Source organism: Cannabis sativa, chromosome X, assembly GCF_029168945.1.
Source record: "Cannabis sativa cultivar Pink pepper isolate KNU-18-1 chromosome X, ASM2916894v1, whole genome shotgun sequence".
Lineage (NCBI taxonomy): Eukaryota > Viridiplantae > Streptophyta > Magnoliopsida > Rosales > Cannabaceae > Cannabis > Cannabis sativa.
This window is the reverse complement of record NC_083610.1, coordinates 17,760,754-17,771,557: the sequence shown is the minus strand read 5'-3', so window position 1 is coordinate 17,771,557 and position 10,804 is coordinate 17,760,754. Positions and strand designations below refer to the sequence as shown.

General features: G+C 32.8%; 1 protein-coding gene across 2 annotated transcripts; it reads left to right on the top strand.

Annotated features, from left to right (window-relative positions):
* Positions 1–278: 278 nt before the first annotated feature.
* Positions 279–4,202, top strand: LOC115720734 (RNA-binding protein BRN1). 2 transcript variants are annotated; one of them, XM_030649941.2, is made up of 9 exons: positions 279–615; positions 837–919; positions 1,794–1,845; positions 2,008–2,133; positions 2,233–2,312; positions 2,627–2,806; positions 2,996–3,341; positions 3,471–3,614; positions 3,693–4,202. In XM_030649941.2, the coding sequence occupies exons 1-9, from the start codon at positions 444–446 to the stop codon at positions 3,818–3,820; spliced, it is 1,311 nt and encodes a 436-aa protein (XP_030505801.1). In that variant the 5' UTR covers positions 279–443; the 3' UTR covers positions 3,821–4,202. The 2 variants fall into 2 exon arrangements, with proteins under 2 accessions (XP_030505801.1, XP_030505933.1); XM_030650073.2 differs by lacking the exons at positions 279–615; positions 1,794–1,845 and having other exon boundaries at positions 838–919.
* The last annotated feature ends 6,602 nt before the right edge of the window (positions 4,203–10,804 follow it).

Here is a 10,804-nt window from a genome sequence, read left to right as displayed (position 1 = left end):
ATATGGTTAGCACCATAGTTGTAACTTGCAAGGATTCTACTCTAGGAGGGGGGTCCACAGTCCACACCAGCATCGCCGTTAACAACGAGAGGGTAAAAAGGTAATTCCGTTATGAAATTCCTACAGAATTACAAATCTCGGCCAGAAGTCGAGCTGTACATTTACAACTATCCACAACGAGGCGTACGACAGAGACAGCTGTAGTGGCAATATCGTAATTAAATAGGAAATCTGGGTAGAAAACATAATTAATTATATAATAATAAATATAAATAAATAAACAAAAGTCTATAACGAAAGATGAAGATCCAACTTTGCCATCCAGAAATCCCCAAATTTTCCCCTGCGACGACTCCACGAGGAAAATCCTTTTAGGAGAGAAAGAAAGAGAAAGAGAGAGAGAAAGAGAGATAGAGAGAGAGAGTGTGTGTGTTCAGGCATTAATGGCGGAGGGGAAGAAAGAGAGAAAATCGAGCAGTGAGGAGAGCGTGAAGCTGTTCGTTGGTCAGGTGCCGAAGCACATGACCGAAGCTCAGCTTCTCACAATGTTTCAAGAGTTTTCTCTGGTCGACGAGGTCAACATCATCAAAGACAAGGTCACCCGTGCCTCTCGAGGTTTCTGAATCATTCTCCCGCTTCACCATTGACTTTCCTGTTTTGTTTTCCTCTGTCTTCGTCGTTGAATTCATATTCGCTTCATAATGCCTATGATTTGCGTGATTCGGAAGATTGTTCTTGAGATTTGGGGTTTTCTTTTGGGGCAACCCTAGAGTCCGACTCCGACCTTCTACATGGTTTTGATTCTGTGCTTTTGGTTCTCGTGTATTTGTTTGCAGGGTGTTGTTTTGTCATATGTCCGTCGAGACAGGAGGCAGATAAAGCCGTCAATGCGTGTCATAATAAGAAAACGCTACCTGGGGTTAGTTGAACTACGATCTCTGATTTTATGTTTGGTTTGCTACATTATTTCTTGGTGTTTTGTTGATAATTGTGAAGAATGTGATATAATTTTGTGATCGCAATCAACTGTAGTTTTCATGATCTTGCAATTGGGACACTAACTAAATCATGCACATTGGATATATGTGACTAAAAACTTATTGCAACTTCTGTCGTTGACTTTGGTTAGCTTCATATTTACTACTGATAAGTATTTTACCACTTACTAATTTTGGATTAGTGAAATAGTTGGAGTCACTGACATTACCAATTTCAGTGTTTCTGCACTACGTTTTAGAGGCAAGTTGGAATAAAATATGTACGCACTTTTCTTAAAATGGTGTTACAGGGGGTGGTGTGAATAAACCCAACTTCTTGGTGTTCATTTTTTAATGATTCCAATTCTTTAGCGTTTTGGGATTTTTTCGAGTTAACTTGGTCTGGAATTGGTATTTCACTCTGCATTGTATCAAGCAGCATCATGTTTAGACAAATCTTATACAAGATATGTGCTTATGGAGTTTGGCATTTTCCTGGTCTAGGTGTTAGAGTGATTTGTGGAGCCCATTTTAGGCCTTTTGGATCTTCAAGTAATTTCCCAGGCAAGCTTCTCAGTTGGGTTCTTGCCTTTGACTGCACGGATGATTGTGATTTGGTCAATGCAAGACATACTTTTTGCACTTGTAAAAAGCCTTGATGAAAACTATAGTCAGGGTAGAATATAAATTTTTAGTCACTCACATTATTGCCTTAGGCTAGTGTTAATTTGTGGAACTTATAGTTTTATTGTGTGCTGTGTGTTTGTATTCTCTTAGTCTGATTGAAAGGTGTCCTGTTCTTTCTGTTCAATTCAGGCATCTACTCCGTTGCAAGTGAAGTATGCTGATGGCGAGTTGGAAAGGCTAGGTTGTAGTGTAATATAATTTCACATGACAGTTTCTGTTCCTAAGATGATTTTGAGTTTGTTTCTATTTTCAAGTCATGAGTTGTATTTATTTCATTTTTTTCGTTATGCTGAATTATTTTATCAATTTTTAACATTTATTATTTGACTTTACTACAAACCAGAACACAAACTTTTTGTTGGTATGCTTCCAAAGAATGTTTCTGAAGCTGAAGTTTCTGCTCTTTTCTCTACATATGGAACCATAAAGGACTTGCAAATATTAAGAGGTTCTCAGCAAACTAGTAAAGGTACTTATTTTATCTCTTATTTTTATTGTAGCTTTGCTGTGCTTAAAATTGGTTTTGTAAAGAAATCAATTGGGTTGTCCAAATATATTTCTATGGCAGGTTGTGCCTTTCTAAAATATGAGACGAAAGAGCAAGCTCTTGCAGCCCTGGAGGCTATCAATGGGAAGCACAAAATGGAGGTTTGTGTTTAATGTTCATTACTGTACCTGAAAGTTCACATTCTGGAATGTAGAGAAGCACTTGCTGGAAATTTTCTAGGGAATTAAACAGTCACTTGATTTGTATACGTATATTTTAAAGCTTTTGCAGCAGTTATGCCGTGAAGAACATCTTTATTTTATTTGAAAAGTGGTGTTGTTTTATCATCAATTTAAATATTCAAACCTCATTTATATGCAAAAACTGTGGACATGAAGTATTTGGTAATTTGCGTCCACAAGTGGCCCAACTATGTTCCTTTGGTTACTGATTGATATCTTCTTTTTTTTGTCAGGGTTCAAGTGTTCCTTTGGTTGTCAAATGGGCAGATACGGAAAAAGAAAGGCAAGTGCGAAAGGCTCAAAAAGCTCAATCCCAGGCATCTAATGTGCCAAATGCTGATTCACAGCATCCTTCACTATTTGGAGCCTTACCAATTGGCTATGCTCCACCCTATAATGGCTATGGTTATCAGGTTAATCTTGTTTTGTTTTTCTTTTTCTTTTCCAGCAGTGTAAGATGAATGTATAGCATTATTGTGACTCTGTTCCACGATCACGTCCTCTGAAGTTCCTTTTGCTTTCTGTTGCACTTATCAACTTTGTTTTGGTTTCATTTTGATAAGAAACTTCAATAAATTGAAGATATTATTGTTTTCTTATAGGCTCCTGGAACTTATGGTCTCATGCAGTATCGCCTATCACCAATGCAGAGTCAACCCGGTTATCATAATATGATGCCTCAAGTAAACCAAGGAAATGCATTAAGGGGAATCAGTCCTGATCTTGCCCCGAATATGGCTCCGAGAAATTTCGGTATGCCCCCCCATCCAAATTATGTGGGGTCAGCTTATCCTGCAATGCCAGGGCTTCAGCATCCCATGCATTATCCTGGAGGAATGATGAGTCCCCGACCATTAAGTGGTTCCCCTGGGTCAGTGCATGCAGTTGTAAGCAGTAACCCTGCAACATCTCCAGGGTCAAGTAAAAATTCTGGGGGTCAAGTTGAAGGTTGTTAGGCATATTCTTCTCTGTTTTTCTTTTTCTTTTTCAGGCAAAAACAAAAAAGGAGGAAACTCTTTTGGATGTAATGCATTTGCTGTTGATATTTGTTAATTATTCTAATGTTCTATCACTTAGGTCCACCTGGTGCCAATTTATTTATTTATCATATACCTCAAGAGTATGGAGATCAAGATCTTGCCACTGCTTTTCAAGCTTTTGGTAGGGTCTTGAGTGCTAAGGTTTTTGTTGATAAAGCAACCGGCGTCAGCAAATGTTTCGGTGAGGAGAATCTCATCTACTTTGAATTTGATTTACATTGCATAGAAATTTCCATCTCTTAATAGCTGTTATATACAGGATTTGTAAGTTATGACGCCCCAGATGCTGCCCAATCTGCCATTAGTATGATGAATGGTTATCAATTAGGGGGCAAGAAATTAAAGGTTCAACTAAAAAGAGACAACAAACCGAACAAACCATATTGATTTGAAGGTTATTGATGGATGAGGGCGGGATTCTTTATTAAAAGCAGTTGAAGCATGCTTGATATTTTGCAGTCGCTGCAGTATCATGCTTCAAGGGGTGGATTGAGATCATCTGTTCTTATGTGCATAACTCCATCCTGCTTCTACTTTCCTCGGTCGGAATAAAATTCCAGAAACTTGTAACTGATGGTGCTATTTGTGCCAAAAAAAAATCTGTAACTTGTGTATCATTCAAATTCACTTAGACAGTAATTTATCAATTTATTGATTCTTCCTTCAGAACATCTTGTTGTATAATTGATGGAAACTTTCATGAAAAAATAGCTGATTCTTTTTTTCTTTTCCCACAATTTAATGACAAATTCTATCTTCATTCTTAGTCACTCTGTATCTCTCATTACACATCCTGCTTGATAGTTTCCAAGACAAAGAAGAATGAAAAAACTCAGGCCTTCATAATTTTAATGCTCTCAACTTTCATTCTCGTCCTCTTGATTTAGTCATGTTAATTATATAGCCATTGACATTATGATTTGGGTATCTGTTTTCTTACTCTGAGTAAGGACAATTAGAAGTTCACGTGGGTGTTTTGTGCTGTGAGCTTGTGGGTAAAATTCTGTTATAGGAATTAGATTATGCTTTAGAATAGTATTTTTAGTCATCTGCTTACTACTGTTGTCTTAACTTCTAATAACTTGATTTTTTTGCGGGATGGATTGGTATACTAACATGATTCTCAATATTAACTAATATGCTAAATCCAAATATTTGAAATACTGCCATGTTGATTTTCCAAGTCCAAGTTCATTTAACAGTCAATTTTTGTTGTCATGCATACGCAAAAATAAAGCGTTTGTTAAATTGTGTTGTTTTACACAAGAAGACATCTTCATTATCTAATTGAGTTTTGACATCTTCCTAATCCTGTTCAATTACCGTCTATATTACGATTTGTAGAGATTGAACTTGACTGGTTGCATTACCATGAACTCTAAGTTACCTGGTTTTGTTTGTTGGGTAAGACTTTTGGGCGCTGCTTCTTTTTCTGACTTATTTTTTATTGAGATTAAAAGGCAAAAGAGTTTAGTCGCAATCATTTAGCCCTTGCTGTCGTGAATCATTATGCATCTTATTTTATAAGATTGACTAAGTAAAAACCCCATGTTATTCTTGAGTGTGTGCATGTGTTTCTAGTCCTTTTTGCTTGTCTTAGAATTCAAAATATTGTTTTTCCTCACAGATAATAATAATAATAATAATAATAATAATAATAATAATAATAATAATAATAATAATAATAATGTATTGTTTTCACTTTCTACAACTGTCACCAAATATATTATGCATTTAATGATCCGGAGTTAGCCCTAAGTTGACCCATTACTAATTTTCCTAGCCTTTTGGGTCTCTGTCTGTCCTTTTCTTATTTTTTTTTTGTTAAGAGAACTTTAAAGTCAGTCAAGTATTACTAGTTCTGGGTCTGGGACTGTTAATTATTTATGGCAGTACTAAGTGGAAGGAAAGTACCACCTCATATTAGTTCAAGTAGGAAGATGGTGTATGTTGAAAATTTTGACTTCAAGTTTCAAATTATATATTGTAATATATAAAAAAAAAATGGAACCAAAGAGGTTACAATTTGTTTTAAAGACTAATTCTTTTTTTTTTTTTGGCTAATTCTTGGAGGTATTTTCTTTTTTTTTTTTATTATTATTATTATTTATATTAAAAAAAATTACGGTAAAGATTCCTAAAAAATTCATTATTTTGATATAGATAAGTCTCTAATTTAAAAAAATAGCGTTAATAATCTTCAAGCTCAATATTTTTATAAGCCCTCATTTTAACAAATCTGTTAGTTGTTTTTTTTTTTTTTTTTGAGAAAAAACGTAGTAGTATTAATTAATTAAAGTTAGACCTCCCGTTCATTACATAAAAGATCCTCCGGTAAGGAGGAACTCGGAATAGTTTCATACATCTGGTGGGTAAAAGCCCACTTAGCCACATTATGAGCGGCATAGTTACAGTCCCTACTAATATTTATAAAGTTACAACTCACAAAAGAGGGAGAAGACTTCAAACAAAATGCGACATAGTTCTCAATAGTCCAATGGGACGCCTTCTCATTGAGAGCATTGATGGCTAGTCTCGAGTCACTCTCCACAATGACAACTTAGACCCTAATTCCAGCGCCATAGAAATAGCCGAACAGCAGGCCGCAGCCTCACCACAAAGAACATCCGAGAATTCCAACCGAGCAGTGTGAATCCGTATCACCCTACCAAGATGATTTCTTGCTACAACAGGTGTGCACATACTCTCTAAGCCCACTCTTACATCACAATTCATTTTTATCCACTCCGGAGGTGGAGGGTGCCAGGTATTCCTCCTGATCGTTGTAGGACAAGGCAAGGTAGAGGTATGTAACTCTGCAAAATAAGTATAAATATTGTCAATACATTTTAACACATCAAGAGAATTATTATTATGTAATACTTCATTGCGCGTTCTCCAAATGGTGTCAACAACAATTAGCGCATAAAGAAACACCTCCTCTACTCGAAGACCCCTGTTCTTCAGACCCCAGATGAATTTAACCCAGTCCCAAACACGAATACCAGTATCACAAATGGGATAAATTCCCCAAGGTGAAGACCGCCACAGGTGCATCGCCACGTCATAAGAAAGGAATAAGTGTTCAACGGATTCCTCCCCAGATCCACATAGGGGACATCTCATATCCTCTATCGGAAATCTTCTACCAATCACTGATCGAACAGGGAGAGCATTAGAAAGGATACTCCGCCAAAGAATCTTATGCCGCTCCAGAATATTGCTATTCCAAAGCTTATTCCAAAGGGAAGGAGCCACATCACATTGAGGAGCCCTGTCTAAGGCCTGGGTTAGATAAGTTGATTTGCAAGTGAAACGGTCATTCCTTTCCAAGGTCTAGACCCATCTATCCTTCCCCCTTCCAGAGGGAGAGCCTCCATTGTGAATGGCAGAGATAGTTTCTTGGTCAAACAGACAATTTAGTTTACAGATATCCCAATCCCCACTAGGAGACAAGAGATCGGCGACACAGATGTTATCAGCAGTAACTACGCCATTTGGTTTCGGAACGAAACCTTTGTAATGGGGAATCCAAGGATCCCTCCAAATGCTCGTACCTCTCCCATCCATCACCAATTTACAGGTTCCTTTTCTTAGAATAGCATTGGCTTTTACAACGTTTTTCCAAAATCAGGAATCAGAGTTTTTGTAACTACAGGTGTGAAAATCCTTCCCTTTTAGATACTTCGCCTCCAGAACCTTACAACATAATGACTGCCAGCCATTCAAGATATTCCATCCCCACTTGGTCATAAAGGCAAGATTCATTTCTTTGGTCTTCCGAAAGCCTAATCCCCCTAAAGACTTAGGGAGGCAAAGTTTGTCCCAAGCTCTTAAGTGAATACCACGGTTCCCTTTCTCAAAATCCCACCAAAAGTCACGCACCAAACCATCTATCCTATTAACAAGGCGATTAGAGAGTTTGGTGGTTTGCATGGCATAGATAGGCATCGACAATCCGACAAACTTAATAAGGGTAGCTCGGCCCGCCTTAGACAATGTTTTCGCTTTCCAGCCCTGTAATTTAAAAGTGAGATTTTTTTGTAAATGTTTTAGTTTAAAGATTTTTTTTATATATATATTTTTATGGTGTTTTTAAAAAAAATACTAAAACAACAAGAAAAATACATAAAAATAACTGGAAAACAATAACAAAAAAATAACATACAAATAACAAAAAATCAATAACAAATTAACAAAAGTACAACATTAAAATATATCAAAATACCGTATTTTTTGTAAATAAAACCGTAAAAATATTTAAAATTCCGCTGTATTTTTGTAATTTTTTTTATTGTTTTTGTGTATTTGAGAAAGAGTTTTTAGCGGCTAAACCCTCTTAATTATCATTTCACTTACATTTAAACTTCTAAGCTCGAGATTTGATGGTAAAATCCTCTAAACTATGATTCCGTTTGCATTTTTAAGATGTCATCCAAATAAACACTTAAATGCCAATATTATTATTTAAAAATATAAAAAAATTATTATAAAATTAAAAAAAAAAATTAATAGTTTCTTTTTTTCTTTTCTGTTCTTTCTTTTTTTCAGATTTTTCTTTCTCAAATTTTTTTCATCACTTTGTTCTTCTTCATCTTTTTTCTTAGACCACCATCACATCCATCCAACTACCAAATCGGGGTCTGCTAAAATTTAAAGATAAAACCTTAAAAAAAAAAATTACAACAATCATTAACTTAAATTTATCAAACCCATTTTTCAACCATAAACAGATTTTTAACAGAAAATAATAATTAAAAAAAAAAACTTCTCATATTGAGAACCAGCCAATCCATTTTCTAAAGTTTAGACATGCATCTGTGTGTAGATCTGAAGCTACTACATTCGTCGAAAACCATTGAGAACCAATCACAGGAGCCTCACAATTCTCTCAGCGCTCATCTAGTTGTCCTCTCAGCCACACTCGAGACGCAAACCGGTGCTTCCTGCAAGAAAAACACAAAGCCAACAAAGAAAAGGAGTAGAAGAAGAAGAAGAAGAGATTGTGTTAGAACCTACCCACACACTAGGCACCATGTTGATGTTGTTTCACCATTGGAGCCGAGATGAAGATATTTTGAAGGAGCACAACCCATATCCCACCGACATCATCCCAAATCTGACCCACCCTTGCTTAGATGTCAATGTGAATGGTATTGAGCACATCAATTGCCACGTAGCAATAATAATATAAAAAAAGCATATACTATTTTTTTAATTTTTTTTTTAAATTTATGATTTAGGTTTCTAAAGTGGTTGCAGCACTAGTTGCAATAGGAGTTTTTATACGATTTTTTGTTGCAATTTAGGTTGCAGTACTAGTTGCAATAGGAGTTTCTAGGTAGAATTTAGTAAAAATGCAAAAAAAAAACTGTTTTAAAGTGTAAAAATGAAAAAATTCCTATAAAAAATTATTTATACAAAAAAAATATAATACCAAATAGGAGTGGGCATCTGATCCAATTCAACCTTTTTTCTCATCCGATCCAATCCAATTAGTAATTAGATTTAGAAAATCATCATCCGATCCAATCCAATTAGTAATTGGATTTGGAAAATAATCATCCGATCCAATCCAATTAGAATCTAACTTTTAGCCTCCAATCCAACTTTTTGTAATTGGATTGGATTGGATCGGTTCGGTTCAATTGGATTGGATTGGATGACGCCCACCCCTAATACCAAAGGCAAAAAAAAATTACTAACAAATTATTAAGTATTACTTCAGTATGACATTGAACACCTTAAAGTCTCAATAACAAGTACAAAAAATTATTTACTAAAAATAGTATATAAAAAAAATTAAATGAGAGAAAGGCAAGTGGTTTTTATTTGTTTTATTGTAACATATATTTATATATAAATATTATAAATATATTATATATTTAAATAGAATAATTAATATTTTTGTCTTTTAAACTTTTGGCACTACTTGATTTTACCTCCTAAAATACGAGGCTTGTTAAAAATTCTTCTTAAAATATAATAATTACATAATTATGTCCCTTTTGTTATGTTCTGTTTCTTTTACCGTTAAAAATTAGTATTTTCACCTCCTGAACATTGATCAATACAAAATTTTGCTTTCTTTAATTATAAAAAAATTTATTTTAAAAAATTATAATATTCTATCTTTTTTAAAACAATTATAATATTCTATTAATTCATACAAAAATAATAAAAATTATTAAAAAAAAATTAGATAAAAATATTAAATTAATAAAAAAAAATTAATTTTACTTAAAATAATCAAACATTGTATATATCAATGTATCTTAAAAAATCAAATCAAAATTATTAAAAATCTAATATATAATTTAAATGAACTAAAAAATTTTTGAAGAAAAAATCAAACTTATTTATATTTATAAACTCATACCTTAACAAATAAAAAAATAATTAAAAATTTAATAAAAATATAATTTTTTTTTAAAAAAAGTTATAAAATAAATAAAAAAATGTTAAGTTTACTTAAACAAATTTATATTTTTTTGATAAGAACAAAATATATTCAAGTTTGTTCATTAAAAATTTAGTTTCTACAAATTAAATTTTTAATATATTTGTTTAATATCTAAATGAATTTTCTAATAAAAGAAATAATTTTTTATATCGCGTAATTAATTTTAAAATTTTATTTATTTTTTAATTTTTTTAATAATTCAAAATGATTTTTCTTAAGATCTAAATTAAATTTTTAAGATTTACTAAAAAAAAATGTTGAATCTTTTTTATTTTTATTTTGAGGGGGTATGATTTGATAGTTGTCAAAGTTTATGGGGTAAAATTGTTAATTGGTAAAAACATATTATTATTTAAACAGAATAATTGAACGGAACCTGAATGACTAAATTTCTATAAATGTAATAGTTTAAGAGAATTTTTAACAACTCGTATATTTTAAAGGTTAAAATCAGTATTATCAAAAATTTAAAGAAAAAAATTGTTAATTATTCATTTAAATATTATAAATGTTTTATAATATAAAAATAAATTTGGATACTTTTTCATAAATTTATATGTGAAATTGCACTATACCTTTTTATTTTTATTTAGTTGAATAAATTATTAAAAAATTATATATAATTGAAGAAGACAAAAGTATATTTATACTTTACAATCCATATAAGATTTTTTTTTTTTTTTTTTGAACTGGATCCATATAAGAATTTGACATGTGCAAAATACAAAAAGCAAGGGTCAATTATAATGAATATTATTATTATTAATATATAAATTTTTTTTTGAATAAATTATTAATAATAATTTTGATTGATGGTGAGGGCAGAATGGGTGTGCCAGTGGCAGTGCCACAATATGAATGTCATCCATTCACGTAAACTATTCTTCTAGAAAGAGTAAATCAATTAT

What these genes read in the sequence shown, in the direction of transcription:
- LOC115720734 (XM_030649941.2), top strand. Translation starts at nt 444, where the DNA reads ATGGCGGAGGGGAAGAAAGAGAGAAAATCGAGCAGTGAGGAGAGCGTG. An exon ending in ATAATGGCTATGGTTATCAG is followed by an intron (nt 2,807 to 2,995) that starts GTTAATCTTGTT and finishes GTTTTCTTATAG; the next exon opens with GCTCCTGGAACTTATGGTCT. An exon ending in TTCTGGGGGTCAAGTTGAAG is followed by an intron (nt 3,342 to 3,470) that starts GTTGTTAGGCAT and finishes TCTATCACTTAG; the next exon opens with GTCCACCTGGTGCCAATTTA.